This window comes from Callorhinus ursinus, unplaced genomic scaffold (genome assembly GCF_003265705.2).
Source record: "Callorhinus ursinus isolate GAN/ISIS: 27379988/994484 unplaced genomic scaffold, GSC_fseal_2.0 scaffold35, whole genome shotgun sequence".
Classification (NCBI taxonomy): Eukaryota; Metazoa; Chordata; class Mammalia; order Carnivora; family Otariidae; genus Callorhinus; species Callorhinus ursinus.
This window is the reverse complement of record NW_027397097.1, coordinates 2,546,332-2,570,268: the sequence shown is the minus strand read 5'-3', so window position 1 is coordinate 2,570,268 and position 23,937 is coordinate 2,546,332. Positions and strand designations below refer to the sequence as shown.

The window sequence follows — 23,937 nt, the reverse complement described above, 5'->3', positions numbered from 1 at the left end:
TTTCCACCCGGGGGGTCTGGGCCCCTGGGGCGGGAGGGGGTTTGGGAGTGTTGTGTGGCTCATTCCCCGCCCCCCCCCCGGGGGGGGTAAGAGTCACCAGGAGAAGGGTGGCAAGAGGCTGGGAGAGTCAGGAAGAGATGGAGACTCAGCGGGTGGAGCGGTGGAGGTAGATCTGAACCTCAAGAGATGGCGACGGACCTGCAAGTAACGAGAGGGGCAGGGGAGACGCACAGACCCACCGGTCCGCTAGGCGGGTCAGGCCCGCAGACTCAGAGACCGCGACTAGGCGGGGCGGAGCAGGGGGCGGGTCCCTGCCCCTCCGGTCCTCCCCTCCCCGGGGCGTCACGTGGGGCGGGCGGAAGCACCCGGCGGGGTGGGCGCGCCCGGCCTCTGGCCGCGAGTTGACTACTGCGGCGTGAGTCAGTGGCAGCGCCGGGACCCCGGGTCCCCGCGTCCCCGCGTGGAGTCTTTGCTCAGAACAGGTAAGTGAGGCTGCCGGGACCTCCCCGCCCGCCACCCCTTCGCCAGGTGTTGACCAGAGTTTCCCCATTTCGCAGAAGGGAACGCCAAGGCCGCGCGCCGGTGTGCGCCCGGCGCCTACTTCCGCGGGCGTTTCTCCTGGGGGTAGTTGTCTGCTCTCTCGTCTGGTGATGGGGATGAGGGTCACCACCTGAGGATGTGCGGTCGGGCCAGAGTCGGTAGGGAGGAGGGCGAACCGGCGGGTCAGGGGGGCTTCCAGCTCTTAGTCCTTTGGCATGAAGGTTCCCAGGAGCCGGAACCAGCCCGCCCTCGGCTGCCTTGCTCTTCTCATCTGTGAAATGAAGGCTCCCACCTCGTTAACCGCGGAGACCCTTACAGTTCTGCACTTTCATATGACCCTTTGCCCTGGACCTGGGGCTCCAGTGACCTTGGGCAGACTACTTCCGGTCTCTGTGCCTCAATTCCCCACCAGGAAACGGGGGCATGGCCTCCCAAGAGCCCCTACCTGGCCCAGTTGCTGGAAAGGGGAGGTGTGTGTTCACTGAATGGGGTCAAGCCGGGAGTGGGTTATTGGCACTGGAGAGAGCAGGCTTGGAGTGCAGCCTAGGGGGCATGGGGTGGGCGTTTGGTCCAAGATCTCCAAGGGTGGTTTTTGGTGTTGGGGAACTCTGATCAGGAGCGATCACAGTATCTGGCATATGCATTTACCTCCCCCAAAGCTCTTGTCCTGGGGAGCTTTCCTGGATCCCCAGGCTTGGTTGCAGGGCAGGGGCTGGGCGGGGGGCGGGGAGTTGCTGCAGGGTGGTACAGATTTGTGGAGGTATTCAGGTAGGATCTGACTGTGTGCTGAGCACTAAGGTCCAGACTGAGGCACCCAGGATGTCTGTCCTTGGAAAGCAGAGCGTGCCCAGGTTAGGGGAGACCTCCCAGAAGCTCATTACAGGGTAGAAAGATCCCAGCAGAATCTGGAAGACAAGTGCAGACAGGTACTGAGATAGAATCAGGGACTGGGACTCTTGAAGGCCCAGGGAGAAGGAGATGACTGGAATGTGCCTTGGCAGTGAAGTGGCAATTAGCAAGGATAAGGACCCTCCAGAGGACAGCACAGCTTGTGCAAAGGCAGAAATTTTCGTGGTATATTTGAGGCGATGGGTCTGGCTGGAAGGGGTAGCTGGGGCAGGGTATAACAAGAATTTGTCCCCATGTGTCCCATGGCTGGTTGGGGATTGTCCAGATCCTGGCTTGGGGGACCTTGCCTCCTCATTCACCACTTGCTCACAGGAGTCGGGCAAAAGGGGGTCGTTCCAGGCACAGTCCTGACAACTGGTGGTGTGGCAGAGGCAACCTGGGGCCCACGTTGCCCCCACGCTTCATTGCCCCAGCCACACCCCCACCGCCTCTCAGGCTCCAGTCAGGCTTTTCTGTACCTGAAACCTCAGCCCTTTGTGCAGGTTGCTTGTCTTACCCACCCTCCCTCTCCAGATATCCCCCCCCAAAAAAAAAAAAAAAAAAAAAAAAAAATCTTCTAGGTCCTTTGGGACCTCACAGGTGGGTTGCCTATTGCTTCTCCATGCCTCGCCTTTCAGTCCTTCATAGTGGCACAGCTTGAGAAAGGTCTCCTTGGAGCTCTGTGGGGAAGAGCCTGCAGAGCGGGACTTGGGGTAGTCCCTGTGCAGCCATCAAACATGTGACTCTGCAAGTCCCCACACTTCTCAGAGCCTCCGTTTCCCCATCTGTAGGATGGGCTGATAACCCCTGGTCTCATGCTCGAGAGAGAGACTGCTGGGGCAAGAATTGGGCCTGAGTGTAAATCTTAACCTCTGCAATGAGTGTTTGAATGAAGGAAAGAGAGAACCTGGAGGGAAGGGGTCAGTTCAGAGGGGTAAGGGGCCTCTGAGAGTCCTAGGGGCAAGTGGTGGACTAGCCTAGGACTAAGACTAGGGCATCGGCTAAAGAGAGGGGAGTTCCCTCTATTCTCTGGGGCCTCTCCCCTCCCCACCCCACTCTTCCTTTAGCCAAGCTCAAAGCCAGCCAGCTGATGCCCAAACAAGTAGCCTCTGTTCCCAGGGTGGGGGAAGGGGAGGCAGGCCCTGGGCTGTAGGCCCGCCTGTCCAGTGCTGACCCTGCTGAGCACCCCCTCCCCCTCCCTCCCGCCCTTCACTCTGGATCTTAACCCTTGGGAGCCTGGGGTGGGCCTTGGGTTGCTTGAGGCCGCATACCCCTTGCTCACCAGCTGTCCCCTCCACCCAACTTTAGGCTCCCACGGGTTCTGTTGCAGCAGGAGGGATGCAGCAGGGCAGGAGTTGGGAATGGAGGTGGGAGGGAGACTGGAATAGATATGGTCATGGACACTCAGATACCACTTGGCCCAAAAACTTTTTTCACAGATGGGGAGACTGAGGCCAAGAGCCAGAGATCAGACCAGGATCAGACAGCGAGCTCTGGTGGGTGGGGGTCAGGACTGATCCGACCCCTAGTCTGGGCCCTCTTGGAGTAAGAAGAGGGAAAGGGAGGGAGCTCTATTTGACTTGAGCTCCTATCGTGTGCCTGACGCTGTACATTTGCACTTTATTTAACTTCATATCATTCCATGAGATGGGGATCACCACCCAGTAACATGGGGGGGGAACAACCTCAGAAAGCTGAGTAATCACATCCATGAGAAAGATGTTAGTAATAGGCACATAGCACTGGTGTAGGCACTTTTATGTATGTTAACCACTTTCGTCCTCCCTAAACAGCAAATAAGTGGTAGAGGCAGGATTAGGCAGGTGTTCCTTTGCCTCCTTCTGCTTGATTTCCCCTCCCCCAGCTTGACCTTACCCCTTGAGCTCAGTCCAGGGTCCACTCAGTGAGGGGCTTGCCCTTGGGTGGTGGCCAAGGCAGCCTTGAGCAGAGTGTGACCCCAGCCAAGCAGACCCAGCCCTCCCTGACGGGTAGAGTCCAGACCCTTGGGTGGGCCCTCTCACCCCCTCCTCTGGTCTCAGTCTGGCTGGCCTCAGCCCCCTTCATGGCCCTGCACAGAGGGGTGTTTCATATTTCAGGAAGGGGTTCTGTGCTAAGGGGGTTACTCCAAGGATCTGAACAGCAGGAAGATACGAGGGGCCCTCAGAGATCCCCTACAAGTACCCTGCCCACAGAGCTCAGGCCCTGCCGCTAACTCAACAGCAGTCCCCCCAGCCCTGATCAGAGAGGACATCGTGTCCCCTTACCCCTGCCCTCATCAGGCCCCCAGACCTGTACATTCTGATGAGGGCCCTGGGGAGGACAGCCCAAAGAGGCTGATGACCCCCAGGTGTCAGGGACGGCCTGGGGCTGCGGGTACAGTGCCTGGTTGGTCTTCCACGTGACCTTCCTGTGGAGTTTTTCCTCTGTCTCAGCCTTTGGAACATAGTTGAGAAGGGAAAAGATCTGTCCTATACTCAGGACATCTGCTCCAGACCATTGGGACAGTCCGACTGGCTGGGAGGGGATATGGAATTCAGTGGCCAGTTCAGTAACAACATTATTATTTAACAGTAGTAGTAGTAGTGGCAGTAGCTACTGTTTCTTGGAAGCTTACTATGTGCCAGGCACTGTGGAAGCATTTTTTTTTTGGACTGATTTAATCCTCAACAATAGTCTGGTGGGGTAGGTACCATTCCCATTTTACTGAGGAGACAGGCCCAGAAAGGTGAAGTGATTTGCCTAAGATCACCCATTACAGGGAAGAGCTGGGAGTCTGAATCTCTCCCTCCTCACAGTGAGAACTCTGAGCACTGGGAGACAACTGCAGGCGGAGGAGATCCAAACCCTGCTCTACCCTGAGAACTCCCAGTCTGGAGTGGTGGGCAGGGCGTGGAGGGCCACATGGTCAAGTGGCGTTGCTGGCAGCCAGCTGTGGGGATGGCGGGCCTGCACGGGCATCCTGCTTGTAGACGGGACTGACTGCTGTCAAGTTCTGAGCCCCCCATGGGGACAAGCACCTCTTGGAGGTCTGCTCGCTGCTCTCGTCCCGTCCTGTCTGCTCTGGGCTTTGTTAAATACAACGGCTCTCCTGGGCCCTGTTTTGCTGATGAGGAGACTGAGGTGAGCAGAAGCCAAGGGACTTGCCTGTGGTCCCTCAGCCGCGGAAAGGGAGAGCTGGAACCGACACCCAGGCGGAGGCTCTGAGGCCTGCACGCCACCTCCCTGCCTGGGGCCTGGTCAGGGCCTCCTGGGCTTCTGAAGCCCTGACTTCCCTCAGACACTGCCCACCTGCCTTCTCACAGGGCCCGAGTCTTTCTCCCTGCCCAAACTGAGTCCTCTTACGGTGCCTGGGATGTGGACCAGCCAGATGTCAGTGACTGAACGAACAAACTCAGGGAACATAGTTCCAGAGCCGCGAGGCCAAGAAGCAGGGACCAGCTATGGTCAAGAGTGTGGTGCTCAGTGCCAGAGGGGTTCAGAGGAGGATTCAGAGGTCAGAGAGGCCACCCTCTCCCCCCGACCACAGCAGGGAGGAATGTAGCAAAATCTTCGTCCTCCTTATTACCTTCATTGTTGTGAGGGCAAGGGGGAGAGAGAGGAGGATTGGGACCTCTCATGACCACTCCCATGGCAAGGAACTAACATCTTTCTTCCTGGGGAAGTCTGGCCTGGCCCTACTTCCTTCTGGCCGGGCCGGTACTGGAGTGGGACAGCCCCCAGGACCGGGGAGCTGCCACTGCATCTTGCTACCCCATATGCCTGGGTCTCCTTTGCCTCCTTCCCTACTGCCCCAGAGGGCACTGCCTTGCTCCTGGCATTCTCTTCTCCCCTCTCCTCCTTTCCTCCGCGATGCCAGGGCCAGGGCTCTGAACTCAGCTTCCCTTGATCTTTACAGAGGCAGCTTCCACCCCAGTCCCTAGGTGTGGACACATCAGGACAGGAACGAATCAAACAGAGCAGGTAAGGTGGGGTAGGGGGCCTTCTCCACTCCTCTCTCTTCCCACCCACCCTCTCCCCACATTGAGCAGCTAGGATTTTAGGATTCTGAGTCTGAGATTCTAGGCATTGGGGATTCAAGGATATCAGGGTTTCGTGTGCTGGTGATTCCCAGCTTCTAAATTTCTAAAATTCTGGGTTCCAAGAGCCTGCAAAGCCTCGAATTGGGCTGGGTAACCTCTGAGTTGAGGCTGAGTCCTGTGCCACACCTTGGCTGGCTGGTGCCAGACAGACAAGGCCTGGAGCTTCTCAGAACTGCTTCTGGGGGTCAGTGGTACAGCCGGCCTCCAGGCTCTGTGTGCTCTCTGCACCCCCATCCCCAGCATGAGCACCCAGCTGTCGCCTTTCAAGAAATCTGAGAACCAGACCCTGGAAGGGACTAGGTGGTAGCAGAAGAGATAGCCATCTTGGTGGGGAACGGGGAGGGAACAGAAAGAGGTCAGGCATCCTCTTCATTTGCTGGCGGTGGGGCTGTCATCCTGGATACCAGGATGGGGTTGAGGGGAGGCCCAGGGAGGCCTGATGGCTGGCTGGGTCACAGAGCAAGGTCTGGGTCATGCTGATGGGTGAGCCAGCTCCTCCCAGGGCCAACATGGAATGTGGCTCAGCAGGCCCAGGTCCAGTCTTGGAGGATCAGAGCCAGGCTCAAGGGCCGCGACAGCCTGGTGGACAGAGACCTGAGCCTGGGAGCCCTAAGGGAGGCACTGCCCCTCCTCAGGGGGCAGGGAGGTTGGGCCTTGGCTCAGGGCCTTTGAATATTTTGCAATGCTGCCACCGTCACCCACTCCTTCTGGTGCCCCTCTGGGCCTATGGGCACAGCAGCTGCCCTCAGAGGGCCTTGGGCATGAGAGTGGGAGCCGCCTTGTGGGAAGGTGGCCTGTTCCCTCCCCTGAGAGAAGTGTTTTCATCCTTGGAGACTTCCTGGCTGGGTGTGTTCCTTCCTGGGTTGTGCTTCCCATCTCCTTCCTGCTCCGTATCCCTCTGGGCAGGCACCGTGCATGTGTCCGTGGGTGCTGTTGGGCCCAGACGCATCCTTGGAGGACCTGTGATTTCGCCTTCGTGCAGGTGTGATCAGCATTCAGCATCCCAGTGGATTGGGGTAGGAGGTGCTGGGCGTTGCACTCCTTGATGTGTGAGCTAGGTGAGGCTTTATCCATTTGAGCAGGGACCTTCATCTAGGCAGGCCACTGTGAGTCTGCAGCTGAAATGGCAGAGTTTGTTCCCAGAGCCAACCCTAGCCTGGTGGGGGAAAAAGGCCCTTCGGATAGCAGGGTTGGGGACGAGGCTTTGCCAGATGACAAGAGGCCAGCTTCGGGGTGGGGTCTGTCTTGCTTGCTGAAGGGGTGCCGGAGCCTCAGCTAAAGGCCTACGTCTCCCCTCAGGCTAGGGCTCTTCCTCCCCCTTCTGTCTCCTCAGCTTTGAAGATTGTCCAAGGTCACACTGCAATCAGATGTACTAAGCCTAGGGAGGGAGGCCAAAGATCCAGGGAGCATCTAGTTGTTCTAGTGGTTCTGTTCCAGTTTCTGTTTTGGGACATGAACCAGGACACTCATTTGCCTCTATTGCCAGTGACCTGAAAACCCACATTTCTCGGTGCTGGGCCTGCCTAGCCCAAGTTGGGGCAGGGGGGCAGGGGTTGCTACGGTATCTCTGAGGTCACCTGAAGGGACTGGTCCCTCCCACTTCTTCCAAGGAACAGGCTAGTGGAAGGGAGTCCAGTCTGGGCATCCTGGGTCCTAGTGCTGACTTGTCCTGTGGCCGTGGTTAGTTTGGTTTGTTGCACCTCTCTGGGTGCCCAGTGCCTAAGGAGCAGGTAGTTGGTGGGTGTGGAGCGCTGGGGGAAGGCAGGCCTGGGTTCTGGCAGGCAGGAGACTAGAGCTGTAACTGGGTGGGCACTAGGGGAATGGGAGGTGCCTGATCTAGGAAGCCAGAGGTCAGGTTCTAGCCACATTCCGGCCACTGATTGCAGTGTGACCTTGGACAAGTCATCACTTGCCCGGGCACTAAATTTCCATGTATAAAATTGGGAGATGTTCATTCAATCAGCAGATTTTCACTGTCTGCCAACCTCAGGCTGGATGCAGGAGAATCAGACCCTGGTCCTGCTTTCAAGAAGCACCCAGCCAAGTCTGTGAGGAGAAACTCACAGATAGTGACATCCCAGTGTGATCAGGGCCGTGGTCATACAAGTCACAGACTGCTTCCTGGAGCAGGTGACCCTTGAAGTTGACACTTGAACTTCAAGTGCACTTGAAGCTCTACCTTGAAGAGCAAGGGAGAGAATGATGTTCTAGGCAGAGGGAAGGGTATAAGCAAAGACCTGGAGGTCAAGTGTCAGGCAGTGGGAGTGGAGGGAGCGAGATGGGAGAGGAGTGAGTGACAGGAGCCAGAGGGTGGAGGCCCTTTGAACCCCATGGGGTAATAGAGAGTCATGGAAGGGGTAGGCAGGGCAGAGGGGGCAGGGCTGGTCTCAGAGACTCCTGGAAGTCTGGGCTGGCTCTGACCTGCTCCAGGTGGGCAGCAAGGTGGGGGGGGGGGTGGCGGTCTGAGAGTCAGCACTTCCTCTGTGTGGGTGAGGGCTCCCTGAGTGGGGTTTATTAGGCCAGCACAGCAGGAAGTGGCTGTGGCAGCTTCAGGTGCAGAGAAGGGGCAAGCCCAACCACAGAGAGGGCCAAGGAACCTCGGAGTTGAATCTTTGACTCCTAGAACTCCAGTCTGAACCTTGACACCTTGTTGGACACCTTGTCCAACCATCCCTCTCCCTACCCGTGTCGCAGGCCCCTGTCCCAAGCTCCTGACTGAGGTGAGCCAGGCCTTTGTGGACGTCCATTCATCCATTCCTCCAGGGGCCAGCCACTTCTGGCTACTGGGCATAGGGCTATGAATGAGACAGTGCTCCTGTCCTCTGGTTGAGGGGACTGACAATGAACAAATGTGTAATGCAGTAGTGTAACCCAACAGTGGTACGTGGCATCCGAGTATGTAACCCAACAGTGATAAGCTGAAAAACGACACAGAGTCAGGGACTCACGGGGGGCACATTTTTAGGTAGAGTGTTCAGGGAAGGAAGGCCTTGCCTCTGAGAAAGTGCTGGAAAAAGTGTGGGAGTGAGTCATCAGATGGGTGGAAGAGTATTCCAGGCAGAGGAGCTCCAGTGCCCAGCTCTGAGGTTAGAGCACACAGAGTGGGTTGGAGTAACAGCAAGGAGACAGAGACAGTGGGGGCAGACCGTGCAGCCTGGCCAGCCATGTCCTGGCTTTGGCGTTTCGTCTGAGGGAGGTGGGAATTCTCTGGGGAGTGAGAACCGGTCAGATTTGGGCTGGGTTTTGAAGGCATGCATTTATTCCTTACAAGTCTGCATGGTAGAACTGTCGTAATCCTCATTGTGCAGATGGTGAACTGGAGACTCAGAGATTATGTGAATTCCCAAGTCTCCTAGCAGCTGGGCACCCCTGTGCACCCGCCCGCCCGCCCACCTGCTGCCCTGTGATCCATCCCGGAAGTGCCCTGCTGCCTTCATGGCTTCCAGCTGTCTGAACAGTAAGGGCAGGTATCTTAGCATTAGCCTTCAAGGCCCTTCTCAGCCTGCACTCATGCTCCCTCTCTCTTGCCCACCCAGCCCCTCCGTGTCCTCCCTGCTCTCTGCCTTTCTCTGCACTGTCCCCTCTGAGGAGATGGAATAGAAAGAGGGGCCCGGGCAGCCCTTGGGTCAGATGCTGGCTCCTGTGTTATTTTAAGCAGGTTACTTAACCTCTCTGAGGCTTAGTTTCTTTCTCATCTGTAAGGTGGGCTAAAACCACTCACTTTCTAGACTGTCATGAGGTTGGTATAAAACAATCCACACACTGTGTTTAGCACAGCGCCTGGTAGATGGTAAGCACTTCATAATCACCACCTTTTGTTGTTTTAGGCAGGGATGGCCTGGTTGGATAAGTGGGTTAGAGTGTTCTCCGTGAGTTGGAGAGGAGAGGCCGAGTCAGGGAGGCTTCCCGTCTTCTGTCTGGCTCTATAGCTGGGGAGGCTGAGATAACACATCACAGTGGAGGCCATAGCCTGTGAGGCTGGTACCCGGTCTCTCTCTCTCCTTTCCAGCACCCGCCCTGCCAGTCTGGTCCCCTCCACCCCATCCAGACAGGCAGCTTACCCCTTTCAGGTGCCAGCAGCAAGGGGTCTGCTTATCTTTGGGCTTCTCCATTCCCGGGGCCACCTAGGGAGAGGGAAGTTCGGGTTTCTATTCTCCTGGGCTGCTAGTTCTCAGGTGCAGGGGAGCCTAGTCTCTCTTCCTGGGTGGGTAGGCACATCAGGTTCTGGGGCAGCTCAGAGAGCATGGGATCAAGCAGCCTTCTGTCCCTCTCCCAGGCCAGGGCCAGGGCTAGCCCTCAACCCCTCTGAGGGTCCCAACATGTGACTCTGGTTCTGCCCACTCCTGCCGCCTGGGAACCTATTGTCAGCCCTGTGCGCTCCCATCCACCATGTGGTCAGCCCAGTTTCTTCCTGTTTCTGCCTCATTTATAGTGTTAAGAGCCCCCCCCCCCGCCCCGTCCCTGCCCTGCCCCGCTGTATGGGGCAGTGAACACAGAGGAGGATCTTCCTGGAGTAACCCTGTAGCACCCCTGGCCTTATCCTACCTGGGGAGCCCCCAGCTCAGGAGAGGACTGTCTGTGCCTGAGGTCAGGGAACCAGACCAGAGCCCCGTGTGCTCCTGCTGGGAGTGTCCCAGGTCTCCTCAGGTGCTGTGCCTGAGCAGTGAAGGGCTGGGGCACAGGGAAGTTGGGTGTGGGTCAGGGCTACGTGGTTAGGGTTAGGTGAGGGGCTCTGCCTTGGGGGCAGTTACGGGTAGGCTGAATGGTGTGCTGGCTAAAGGTGGGGCAAGAGCGGGAAGCAGGGAGGAGGTCCCGAGATCCAGGCCTGCCGGGGAGACTGGAGTGGATGGGCGCAGTGGGGATGGAGAGGGAGGTGTGTGTCAAAATAAGGTAATGAGGAGGCTCAGGGGAAATGGGAGGGAATGGCCCAGAGTGATCCTGAGTGATCTGTTTGAAGGTGGGAGTACATGCTTGGCCAAGGGGGATTCGAATGTCACAGACTTTGACAAGGCCTAAGCCCCAAATCATTTAACTTTCAGTTTCATTAATTTGCAAGTAGGTACTCCAGATAGTCACACTTGATTCCATACCTTCCTTCCTAGCTGACCCTCTCCAGGGTGGGGCTTGGGCATGAGGGGGCCCCCGGTGGGGTTTGGGGAAACGTGGGTGACGGTCAGGGCTAGGATGGGGTCAGATGCTGTGTAGAGGACAAACCACAGGACTCTGAAGTCTCATGTTTACTAATGGACCTCAGTGCATTTCCCATTTGAAAGTCCCTGGGCTGCACTCTGCTGCCGGCCTTCCTGTCCTTATCTGCTAGGCTGTGTTTTAGACCTTGGGGAGGATAAGAACATGGTGGGAGGGAGGGAGGGAGCTTTGGGTCTCAGTTTCTCATTCTCCAGTCCAGATGGCCCAGGAAATCAGCTTCTTTTATAACTGTCCTCTTAGTCGTCTACTCATGTTACATTTAAAATCATAAGGGTACTTTTTAATAATGGTTTTGAGGAACATACTGGGACAAACTCAATTCTAATAGACTTAAGAGACTTTTATCATTTTGTCTTCTTATTATAAAAGTGATACACAATCATAAAAACTTTAAACAGTACAGACATGAAGGTTGTAGAAAGTGATAGTCTTTCAAGATTGGGGTGGGTGTTAGGGCTAGGCCTGAAATTGAGCTGAGGGATGTTTACTGTCCCCTAGTCTTTAATGCACCATGGGCATGAATAAAACTGGTTTTATATTTTTGTACAGTGATGCTCAACTGGCTACCCCCAAGGGGCTTATTAAAATGGCCTACCTCTCACCAGGTCCACTGTGTGCGATGTGCGTGTTGTGCACTGTCCAAGGGTATCTGGTTAGGAGGGGGTGAGGTGAGAGCTGGGAGAAGGGATCCTGAAACCTAGCCTGTCCTCTTTGCTGAGCTGCAGGTCCTGCTGTGGGGCTCCTGAAGGAAGAGGCATTTTTTTCTAATTTGCTCAAAGGCCCCACCTAGGTTGGAGGTAGCCTTGCTGTCCCTGGAGAGTGCATGGTGGGGTGGGGAATGTGCAGTGCCTGGGGCCACCCAGACAGAGGTCCAGGGGGCAGTGGGGTATCCAGTCTAGAGCCCTGCAGGGGGACGTGGCTGGAGGCAGGGTGTGATAGTCATTGGGGGCTGGGGTAATGGAGAGCTCCAGAGTGCTGCGGGGTTTAGACTAGAGCCTGGCTACAAGGCCAGCACCAAGGGCCCCTCTGGTCAGGACCGGCCAAGGCCTTGGGACTAAGGAACAGGAAGTGTCTGTCTTCGCAGCAGAGGAGTGAGCAGATGACGAGTGAGTGTGGTCTCTAGTACATACATGGTGACGTGTCATAGTCATCTGGGTGACAGCTCTGCTTTATGGAGGGGGAAACTGAGGCTCAAAATGTGACAAGACTTTCCCAGCACTTCAGGCAAGAAATGATGGAGCCAGGACTGGGACCCGGACTTGCCTTGCATCCTGGGGGGAAAGGGCCCTGACCTGGAGCCCTAGGGACTCACCAGTGGCCCCCAGCTCCCCACCAGGGGACTGAGGCAGCTCTTCATACATCCAGCTGCTGGGGCCCCAACTTAGTCCTCATTGTCCTGAGGGCTGCTCCTCAGAGGACCCCAGAGGACGGGTCACACCATGGATGGGCTGGGCAGAAATCTGGTGCCAGGGCAAGTGATGGGGCAGAGATTCGGAGCTGCAGCAAGGCAGGAGACTCTGGTATAATTCTTTGGGTCCAGTATGCAGTGCCCCCCGCCCCCATCCCTGAGAGAAACAAAGTAGGCTCCTTGGCCCAGGGATCAATCAGCTGCCTGCCTGAGGGCTGCACCTGCTGCCTTTGCCTAGCTGGGCTGGAGGGAAATAGCTGCTGCAGCGGGTGGGGCCACTTCTGCACCCTCTGGGCCGGGAGCCCAGCCCCCACCTAGTTCCTCATATCTAAGGGAAGTGTCTCCAAGGCCCCTTGCCTGCTTCACGGAGTCCTGAGAACACCCAGAAAGGTGGTGGATCAAATGCGGCCCTGCCCATAGGTATCACCTGGTGATTGGGTTGGGGGGTAGTGGGCATCGTGGGGCTCTGGGGGCATTTGGACATAGGGAGTGTGGGGGCTGAAGGGGGTGTGTGTGGTGGAGGGGCAGATATGCTGTGTGGCTGCCAGAGTGGTGTGAAAGATGTGTGTCCGTAGAGGCTGTGTGAGGTGTTAAGTTTGTGGTGCTGGTAGGTTGTGGTTTGTAGACCTGGCCTGGCTAAAGTTGCATGTGTATTGTTCTTGGTTCCTGTGTGGGATGCTCTGAGGGGTTTCCTGAGGTCTGGGTGCTAGGGTCCCTGCCTAGCCTGTTTGGGGCAGTGCAGGGGTGGGAGGGGAGAGCGTGCAGGGGAGGAGGGGTTGAGTGGTGCAGCAGCTGTGGCCTCAGTGTGGAGCCTGGGCCTGCCTTCCTCTCCCTCCAGTGCCCCCATCACTGGTCCTTCCCTTGAACCCAGAGCACAGCTCTGCGCAGAGGGGGCCTGAAGATGCAGTCCTGTGGGGGGCGGGGGGGCGGGGGGTGGGGCCTGCAGGGTCTTGGCTGAGGGGAGCTCAGAGCTGAATGTGGAAGGAGTTGGGACCTTCGGGGCTGCCCTGACTCAGGCCTGACTCACTCATGCAAATCAGAATACAAAGGAGGCTCACACCCATGTGGGAGTTCCCAGACCTGTCGGGGTGTCACTACTGTCCTCTCACACCCCTCGTCCCTGCCCCACTGAAATAACCCCGTCTCTGGATCTGCTGGGTCCTTTCCTATCCCTGAGCCTTACACACTCAGTTCCCTCTGGCCGGAAGTGCAACCTCCCATTTCTTCAAAGCCCAGCTCAGGAGTGCCCTCTGGAAGCCTCTCTGACTTGGCACTGACAGGGGCAGTCACATCCTCTGAAGGCCCTGTTGACTCCAGGAAGTGACTTGGGCACATTTCCACCTCCCCCAGCTTCCCTGAAATGGGGCAAGAATCTCGGGCCTTGGGTTTGTGATGAGGACAAGTGAGATAAAGGCGGGAATCTGGCGGGAATCTGGCAAGGGCATGCAGCAGGCGCTTAGGAAGCAGAGGAAGTGGGAGTGTGTCTGCCTTTGGCTAAGGCTCTGGGCTGCCTTCCTGCTGGACTGGTGGGTATGGTGCAAGAGAGATTATGGGCTAGGACAGAGAAGGGGCAATGAGATTTTAAACTGTGGTGGGGGTTGAAATGGTAGTCAGAGGACAGAAGGTGAAAGCTTTGCTGCCAGCAAGAGGGACTCAGGTCAGACCTGAAGAAGGACCGGCTGGCAAGGATTAGTGATTCCGGATGACTCTTACCTCTGGACTGAGTGAACCCTGGGCCAGCCAGGCCCTGGACTCCACTGTGGAGGGCAGGGGGGATAAGGGGTGCAGACTCTGAGGATACCCCAGGCCAGGTAGGGGTTAGGTGGGGTGGATCCCCACGGATGGAACAGCTAGAGACAGATCGAGAGCAGCGCTCTACTACAGGGCTCAGCTTCCGAGGTTTAGGAGCCCAAGGGCAGTGGTGAGGGAGGACTTGCTGGAGAAGGCAACCTGGAATCAGCACCTGAAGGTGGGGGGGGTGTGGCTCATTTACTCATTGTCAGCAGACATTTTCAGGGGCCCCATATGCTAAGCTGGTGCCTGGTGCAAAAAGCAACGTGGAGGGAGTCCTGGGCCAGCCGGGCCTGGCTGGGACTTGGGTTACATCAAGTCACTTCCTCTCTGTGGGTGTTGTTTCTTCATTTGTAAATGTCAGTGCTGGAGCAGGTCGAATGACAAGGGACTGCACTTGTGGCTTCGAGCTGGGGTGGGATCTTAGTTGGCACAGCAGAGGGGAGCTGGAGGGAGACAGGAGAAGCCGGGGCAGGGTGGGGTGGTGGGGTGTTGAGGCTTGAGCTGGGCCCTTGAGGTAAGGGAGGAGGGGAACCCCCCAGCTTGTGGCCATGCTGTCACAACAGGATGACACTGCCTTCTGCTGGGTCCCTGCTTCCCTGGGGGTAGAGACTCAGTGACGTGTCACAGCAGCTAGAGGGCTTACATCTCCAAACTGGGGCCAGGATTGGTGTATAGCGAGTGTGCCACTTGCCTTGGGCACAAAGTGTAAGGGGCAGGGGTGGGCAAAAGGCTCAGTAATCAAGATAATATTTTTAAGCCGTATTTTTAAAAAATCAAAATTAATGAGAAAAATCCGAGATAAAATACCAAAATTTTAAATAAAGAGGATCAGTATTGCCAGTTCCTTCTTTGTCTCAGGCTCCAGTATGGCTCAGCAGGGCAGTGCTCCAAACTTCTTTTTTTCAAGGAGCTGCCTCCTCCAGGAAGCCTTCCCTGACCCTCAGCCTGGTGAGGGCCCTGTGGGCTGTTTTCACTGGCTGGATGGTGTCTGACCCCCCTCTAGCCTGAGCTTCCTGGAGAGCCAGTCCAGGTCTGAGGTCGGGCTTATGCTTCTAGAGCCTTGAATGAGGCCATCCTAGAGGGGTGTCAGGGTGGATCCCTGAGTCTGACCTTGGGCTAAAGTCTTTAGTGCGGGAATAGGAACTTGAGGGAGGCCCGGGAGGGGGCTGACCCCTTCTTAGGGTTGGAAGTGAATTCCTGTTTCCCAACCCTGGTCATTCCAGTAGGGTGGTTGGGGCCATCAGTAGTCCACGTTGAGTCTTTAGAATGGAGCCTGAGCTGTAGCAGGTGCTCAGTTAGTATTCATGATCACTTTTGAGAGGCAGGAACAGAGTGGCTAAGAATCCAGAGTTAGGGGGCACCTGGGTGGCATAGTCTGTTGAGTATCCAACTCTTGGTTTTGGCTCAGGTCGTGATCTCATGGTCATGAGATTGGGCCTGTGTCGGGCTCCGTGCCCAGCACTGAGTCTGCTTGAGATTCTCTCCCTCTCCCTCTGTCCCTCCCGATTGTGCTCTCTCTCTCTAAAATAAATAAATATTAAAAAAAAAAAAGAATCCAGAGTTAAGACTATCCAGGAGAAATGAAATGCAAGCCACAAGTGCAATTAAAAATTTTTTTAAATTAATTTTAATGTATTTAATCTAACTAACCAAAATATTATACTTTCATCATATAATACATAGAAACAAGAGAGATAAAAATCTTCAAAATCCAGTGTGTATTCTGTACAGCACACTTCGTTATGTGGCCACATCTTCAGTGCTTATGGCCATATATGGCTACTGCTGGTTACTGGATTAGACATAGTAGATCTAAGGTCTAATTCAAGCTGCCCCTTCCTAGCTGTGTGGCTTTGGGCAAATTACTTAACTTCTCTGTGCCTCAGTTTCTTCATCTTGTGCTATGATCTGTGTACCTCATAGGGTTGCTGTGAGGATTCAGTAAGTTAATAAAAAATGCTTAGGTACCTGGTGTATAATAAGGACTATTTAGGATGTCTTTTATTTTAAAAAAAATTGTCATTTGAGTAGTACTGCCGTTCTTTGCCAATTCTTTCTGAAGTACTAATTACCTAAAATTTATTTTTTTTAAAGATTTTATTTATTTGAGAGAGAGAGAATGAGAGACAGAGAGCATGAGAGGGAAGAGGGTCAGAGGGGGAAGCAGACTCCCCGCTGAGCAGGGACTCCGATGTGGGACTCAATCCTGGGACTCCAGGATCATGACCTGAGCCGAAGGCAGTCGCTTAACCAACTGAGCCACCCAGGCGCCCCCTAAAATTTATTTTTAAAATACTTTAAGGGGCTCCTGAGTGGCTCAATGGGTTAAGCATCTGCCTTCAGCTCAGGTCCTGGGATCAAGTCTGCATGGGGCTCCCTGCTCAGTGAGGAGTCTGCTTTTCCCTCTGCCTCAGCCCCTCTACCTGCTTGTGCACTCTCTCTCCCAAATAAATAAAATCTTAAAAAAAAATACTTGTGAAACATATACCTACTTTAGCCCCATCCTGAGAAGTAGCTGTGGAGTCTTCTTAAGATAAATATCTAGCTAGTAAATTCAGATGTTTACAAGTGCCCCCCTGAAGCCATCACACGGAGGCTCGCAGTTTTCTGTGGACCCCGCCCTGGGGGCAGGAAACATGCTGTGGCCCCCACGTGCTCATCGACCCCGCACCCTCCTCACACAGAGCCCAGGCCATCTGAGCTTGCTGGTGCTGCCCTTGGGGATGGCGCTCGGGGATGACCCGTTCCTTCTCCTCCTGCCTGGAAACACCCTCCTTTGGCCCCCACACATGTTTAGGAGCAGGGCCTCTGGGGTCTCGTACCTGTGCCTCAGTTGCCTCCTCTGCGCTCACCGCACCCCATGGCTTCCAGCCTCAGGGGAGAGTGTCCTGTTTCCCGGGGCCTCCCCTGCGTCCCCCACCTCTCATTGACAGGCTCTGCCTTGTAGTGGGAACTGCATCTGTCCCCTGTTCAGTCCTCCCTGGGGGCGGGCCAGGCCCCACAGTTCCCACAGCAGCCTGTGTCTGCACGGCCCAGCCACCTGTCCTGGGGAGGCCAGAGCACGGGAAGTCCTGACTCCTCTTCGCCACCTGTGTGGCCATTACCTCTCGGGCGGCATGTCCACCTCTTCACTCCCGCGGGAAGGCCTTCCTCTGGCCCTAACCTCCACTGCCCCATGTGGCTTCCATTAGGCTTCCTGATCCCTTCCTTCTTCCCCTACCATCTTCCCCATCTCTTCCTTCCTTCCCTCTCTCCCCGCTTCCCCTTCTTCCTTCCTCCGCCTCCTCCTCCTGGCATCCAGCTGCTCAGAGTGGCTCATAGACTTTCTCCTCCGCTCCTGTCCTTGCAGGTTCCACCTTGGACCAAGATGAGGAGCCATTCAGAGTAGCTGCTGCCTCTGGAAAGGTCCCCAGTGTCCTGGGCAGCCCAGCGGGTGAGTCAGGAGGTGGGGGGCAGGGAGCTGGGTTGGGTGTGGTTGGCTGAGCCCCAGCTTTGAAGTGCGGGAGGCTTCGTGGAGGCCAGACCTGAGGTCCCAGTTTTCATTTTGAAAATAGGCAGAGAGACAGGGGAGAGGGTGAGGCTAAAGAGCCCCCCAGGAGGGCTTTGAAGGGGTGGGATAGGGCAGGGACCAGCGGTGGGGTGGGGGTTGTGGATCACATTCTCTTTTAAATTGTACTTCTTTTTTGGAAAGTGATAGAAAAGTTTAAGGTACAGAAAGGTATAGTGAAAGGTAACCCTCCCTCCTTGTCCTCACAGCCTCCGGTTCTTCTCCCCCAAGGCAGGCGGTTTCTTGTAAACCCATCTGCAGGTGGTCTGTGGGTGTGCGCGTGCGTGCATATATGTATACGCATGTACATACGGACATATATGTACATAAAAATGTACATTTTTTATTTAACCTAGATGTTTATATAACAAAACACTGCTCTGCATCTTATTATTCCACCTAACAACAAATCCTTAATATCACTTTATATGAATTTTAGAATCTGCCTAATGGTAACTTGGGGGCGATTGCGCTTTGTGCTGGTTATAGCTTAACCTGGGAAGAACTGATGTCTTTATAATGTTGAAAGCTGGTTTACCCAAGAACATCCAATGTATTTCTGTTTGTGTCTTCCTTTGGGCCCCTCAGCAGCCTTTTTAAAGAACTCACATAGTTCAAAATGTAGGTAATTGATAAAGATATAGAGTGAAAAGTCTCCCTCCCACTGGAGGTGGGTTTTCAGGGAAGCTGATGGAGCCTGAGCTTCAGGCTCCAAGGCGCGGAAAGGGGCCTGGGTACTGTGTGCATGTGGTTTGGGAAATTTTTACAAAAGTAAGATATTCTTTGTTTTTCCAATTAAAAAAATTTTTTTAAACTGAAGTATGATTGACATACAACATTGTATTTTCAGGTGTACAACATAATGATTTGATATTTGTATATATGTAGAATGATAAAGATATTCTGATATCTTTTATTTTTATTTTTTTACAAGAAGGCGGTGGGGGAGGGACAGAAGGAGAGGAAGAGGGAGAATCTCGAGCAGGGCTCCACACCCAGTGCAGAGCCCGGTGAAGGGCTCCGTCTCACCACTCTGAGACCATGTCCTGCGCTGAAATTAAGAGTTGGATGCCTAACAGACTGAGGCACCCAGGCGCCCCTCTGATATCTTTTTCTTAAAGAGGGAATTGAACATGTGTCAGCGTCAGACCCCTTGAAGTCTGGCTCTATGTCTGCTCCCTTCCATCCCCCCTCAGCCTTCCGTTTTCCTCCTTAGAGGCAAGGTCACCTTCTCTCTGTCTGATATAGCTTTTCAGAGATATTTTATGCATTTACCATCACCGCAGACTGGTGTATCCTCTCTGGTTTCGTTTTTTTCTGTTACATAAAAGGCAGAATGTTCTATATACTGTTCTCCACCTTTCTTTAGCCATTTAACAACATTATCTGGGAAGTCATCCCATATCAACATGTAATGAGTTTCCTCATTTTTTTTTTTTTTTTAAGTAGGCTCCACACCCAGCGTGGAGCCCACCACAAGGCTTGAACTCACGACCCTGAGATCAGGACCTGAGCTGAGACCAAGACTCAGACGCTTAACCCACTGAGCCACCCAGGCGCCCCAAGTTTCCTCGTTCTGTTTTTTAAGGCTGCTCCGTAGTCTACTGTATGACTGCACTATAATTTAGTTAACCGTTCCCTGTTTGATGCGTATTTTGGTTATTTCCAATCTTTTGTTATTGTACACATCGCTGTTGCCAGTCACCTTGGAAGACTGCAGGATAAGTGCCTAGGGGTGGCTGGATCAAAGGGTAGGACTTGGGGTTTTCATACTATTGTGGCATTAATTGTCCTCCCCAGAGGCACTCCCACTAGCCGGGCAAGGGAATGCCTCATCCCAGTCACCGGTCACCGTCACCGCCCTAGTGTGAGGAGGTTAAGTTCGTTTTCATATGCTTAAGAACCATTTATATTTTCCTTTCTGTGAATTTCTCTCTGCATGTTTTTTCCCCTTTTTCTGTTAGGTCATCGACCTGTTTCTTCTTTCTAGGTGCTTTTCAGTGTTTAGGAGAATCAGTTCTGTGTCTGGAATATGAGAGACAGATGTCCTCTGATTTGTCGTTTATCTCTTGGCTTTGTTTCTGGTGCATTTTCATCATGCAGGAATGTTTGATTTTTATATAGTTGAATATTTTTTTTTAAAGATTTTATTTATTTATTTGACAGAGAGAGACACAGCGAGAGAGGGAACACAAGCAGGGGGAGTAGGAGAGGGAGAAGCAGGCTTCCCGCGGAGCAGGGAGCCCGATGTGGGGCTCGATCCCAGGACCCTGGGACCATGACCTGGGCCAAAGGCAGATGCTTAACGACTGAGCCACCCAGGCGCCCCTATAGTTGAGTATTTTACTCTTTATCTTCCTGGGTTTGTATCATTTCCAAAAGGATTTTGCCTCTCTGAGATGATATTTTAAACCCTTTCATGGTTTTATTTTTTTATAATGAAATCTTTGATCTGCCTGTAATTTATATACTGTTTTAAGGTGTGGGGTAGGGGGTCAAACTTTGTTTCTAGATTGTTCCATGGCTGTCCCAACAATTTAATAATACATCTTTTCTCCACTAGTTTGAGATGTTACTTTTATTTTTTAAAGATTTTATTTATTTATTTGACAGAGAGACACAGTGAGAGAAGGAACACAAGCAGGGGGAGTGGGAGAGGGAGGAGCAGGCTTCCCGCCGAGGAGGGAGCCCGATGTAGGGCTCGATCCCAGGACCCTGGGATCACGACCTGAGCTGAAGGCGGACGCCTAATGACTGAGCCACCCAGGGGCCCCGAGATGTTACTTTTATTGGACACTAAATTATTATATGTATTTGGATCTATTTTTGAACTTTCTGTTTTGTTTGATTCATCTGTTCAGGTGCTGGTAACATGTACTATTTTAATTACAATGGCTTATATGTTTTAATATGTAATGAGGCTGGTTCTCTTTACCCTTCTTTTCCCCCATGCCCTGCTTCCAGAATTTTCCTGGCTCTTTCTGCTTGTTTACTTTTCCACATGAATTTTCAGATCTGCTTGTCTAGCTCCCTTTCCCCCTTCCCCAAAATTGTGTGTGCATTTAATAGGATTGTGCATATTTATAAATTAACTTAGAATTACTGTCTTCCTGATGCCTTCACCCAGGAGCATACCATGTCTTTCCATTTGTCCAGGTCTCTTCTTTTTGCCTCTTCCTATAGATCTCGTACAGTTCTTATTATGTTTCTTCTTGGTGTTTTAGGTTTTGTAATACTATAGTGAATGAGGCTCTTCATCCTGGTTTCTACCTGGTTACTGCCTATAAATACTGATTCTGTTCTGTTAGTTTTGAATCCAGCTCACTTGCTAAATTCTTTAATTTTTAATCCCATGATTAATAATAATCACCATCATGGAATGGATATCCTTGTTTCATTCCTGACTTAAATGAAAAATTTTCCATTGTTTTCTAATGAAGCAAGATGCTGATTTTTAGCTTAAGGAAGTATCAGTCTGTTTCTATTTTAGTAAGATTTTTGTTAAGTACACTGGATATTGTGTTTTATCATTTGCTTCTTTGGTATCTGTGGAGATGATCTGGTGACTTTGCTCTTTTGATTTGCTAATCACCTTCTCTCTCTGTCATCAGTCTCTTGACACTTGCCAGGCTGGGAGCTCTGGAGTGCAGGGATGGGACCTGAGTCCCTGTTGCCCAGTGCCAGGCTCTCTCCAATGAACAAATGAATGGACAGCCTTTCCTATACATTAACCCCCTTGGTGGTGGGAGGGGTGACTCACTCACAGGGCCAGGACACCAGAGGCTATGTGATGCTGGCTTCATTTAACTCCTAGAGCATTCTGCTTCCTCCAGGGGCATGGAGGTAGGGTGAAGCTCAAACCCCTACAAGGGGCCTGCAGGGGGACCAGCAGGCCCACCCGTATTGGCTAAGCCCCTGGGCTTGGCCATCAGCTGGGAACTGGAGCCTTGGAAGGAACTGGGCCCTTGCCTGGGTCTTGCAGAGGACAGTAGATGCAGCCATTGGCCAGCCTTGCAGCAGCAGCCCCGGCTGTGGATGGGGCCTAGGGGTGGTGCCAACTCTGGAGGTGCGGGAGGGCTTCCTAGAGCAGGTGTGAGCTGGATGCTAGGAGGCCACAGGGATGGGGGTGGCAGGTTTCAGGCAGAGACAAAAGCCTATGTGTTCAGGGACCTGGCAGTATCTGGCCTTGCCTGGCACAGGGGAGAAGCTCAAGGACAGAGCTTGACTGCATGGCATGGGAGAGCCACAGATGGTTGCTAACTGGGGAACTGTGACCAGACAGCTTTGCCTCTCACCTGTGCCCATCTGTCTATTCCAGGTCCGGACAGGGCCCTGCTGGCTGCCCTCTGCTAGCAGGAACCATGGCAGAGGCTGGGGATGCAGCGCTCTCTGTGGCTGAGTGGCTGCGAGCGCTGCACCTGGAGCAGTACGCCGGGCTCTTCGAGCAGCATGGACTGGTGTGGGCCACAGAGTGCCAGGGCCTCAGTGATGCCCGCCTGCAGGACATGGGCATGCTGCTGCCTGGTCACCGCCGCCGCATCCTGGCTGGCCTGCTGCGCGCCCACACGCCCCCGACCCCAGCACCCCGCCCCACCACACGGCCTGTGCCCATGAAGCGTCACGTCTTCCGCTCGCCGCCCACGCCTGCCGCACCGCCTGCCACGCCACCGGAGCCACTGCCCACGGCTGGAGAGGAGGAGGGGCTACCCACTGCCCCCCCCATCCCCCCCCGGAGGAGCTGCCTGCCGCCCGCCTGCTTCTCCGCCCCATCCGCAGCAGCCCCGGACCCTGTGCTGCCCCCGCTGCCCGCCAAGCGGCATTTGGCAGAGTTAAGTGTTCCGCCTGTGCCCCCCCGCACTGGGCCCCCCCGCCTGCTGGTGAGGTGAGTGGGGATGCCATCCATGGTGGGAGGAACAGGGGTAGAGGATCCTAGAAAGTGGAGGGGGCGTCTGTGGCCTTTGGCAGTGGGGTAAGAAAGGCTCCCTCAGTGGAGGGAAGGGCCTGTGTAAAGCTCAGAGGTGGGAGGCACCGTCCAGGGGCACTCTAAGCAGAGTGGACCTAAACTGTTGGGTGAGTGTGGGTGAGGCTTGCGGATGGCACTGGTGGGATATTCTGTGAAGGCCAGGTGGGAAGCCAGGAAGGTTTCAAGCTGAATAATAATATTCAGATAAAAGCTGAATACTAAAAAGATGACTCTGGGGGGCTGGTGAGGGTGGTGGAGGAGGAGGCTGGGTGACTAGTGACAGGGCCCAGGCTCCCAGGAGAGGCGCCTACTCGGGCTGTGCTAACAAGGCTGGAAAGAAGTAGGCAGATTGGGGTGAGAAGTTGGCCCTGGAATGACGGGCCTTGGGGATGGCCAGGCATAAGCAGAGAGGGCACGGGGGGCTGTGCAGCATCCATGTTTCCATCTTGGGTGGATAGTGGTGCCATCCCTGATCTGGGGGTCCAGGGACAGAAGTGTAGCCAAGGACGAAATCTGGAGTTCCGTTTGGGGCCTGGTGAGTATGAGATGCTGGGAGATGGGAGAACGTTCTGAGTCAGTAGGTAGCATGTGGAGGAAACGGTCTAGGATGATGAGCTTGCCGTCGGGGGGCGGGAACTGCCCCGGGCCTGGGACCTGTGCTCCTGTGTCCCGTCCACACTGCCCCTGCCGCATGGCCCCAGGTCCGGGCGACACTTCTCAGGCCTCAGCCTACTCACTGTCCCTCCTCCTCAGAATTGTTTCCCCCTCTCCTGGCTCCCCGTACTCCTGTTTCCTTGAGTTTCCTCCTCCTTCTGTGGACGGTCCATTTTAACCTCCTTCACATATGCCTTCCCTTCCTGTCATTTGCCGGGGTGCCCCAGCTGGTGCCGGTTATGTGTTCAGGGTGTAATGGAGATTATTGCAGTACTTGGACCAAGTCAGCCTAATATGGGAGGGCTTCTCGGAGGAGGAAAGGATGTGTAGAGAGAGGTCTCCTGGTCCCTACTCTTGAGCACTGTGCTGGGTGCTTCACTTACACGATCTTGTTTGATTCCTGCTCAAGTCTTTTGGGGGATTTGTGCCCTGTTTTCAAGTAGAGAAACTGAGGCTCAGAAAAGGGAGAGGAGCACGAACTGGATCCATGCCAAGTGCATGCTTAGGGAGCCCCTAATAGGGAAGGTCTGGGAGGTTTTCCCCACCCAGAGAGGGGCATTAATAGTAAGAGGGCCTTGAAGGCCAAACCAGGGCTGTGGTGTTTTGAGGTTTGATTGGTGAAAGCACGAAAAGGGTTTTCGCCTTTCCTGGGTTCACACAAGGGGGATGGTACTAGGTACCCCTAGGAGCCTGGCTCACAGCTTAGATTGGAGTTTCCTGGAGCCCTTGTGCCGTCTAGTGGCCATTCTTGTGCATGCATGAGCCGTTTCTTTTTTATTTTATTTTATTTTATTTTATTTTATTTTATTTTATTTTATTTTTAAAGATTTTATTTATTTGAGAGACAGAGCGTGCC

The 23,937-nt window shown here is 54.1% G+C and overlaps 1 protein-coding gene across 8 annotated transcripts in view; it reads left to right on the top strand.

The window, feature by feature from the left end:
- The first annotated feature begins 345 nt into the window (after positions 1 to 345).
- The window catches only part of ARAP1 (ArfGAP with RhoGAP domain, ankyrin repeat and PH domain 1), a 62,429-nt gene continuing 38,837 nt past the window's right edge, over positions 346 to 23,937 (top strand). For 5 of the 8 annotated variants that reach the window (XR_012374495.1, XR_012374498.1, XR_012374496.1 and 2 more), the window contains exons 1-4: positions 346 to 482; positions 5,324 to 5,388; positions 17,267 to 17,350; positions 21,783 to 22,346. Coding sequence is in view for 4 of the 8 variants with exons in the window: in XM_025894216.2 (XP_025750001.1) it covers positions 21,826 to 22,346 (521 nt within the window). In the remaining 4 variants the exon portion in view is untranslated. Of the gene's footprint in view, positions 483 to 5,323; positions 5,389 to 12,452; positions 12,544 to 17,266; positions 17,351 to 21,782; positions 22,347 to 23,937 lie in introns of those variants that run through there. The other 3 variants (XM_025894215.2, XM_025894214.2, XM_025894221.2) reach the window with 3 other exon arrangements.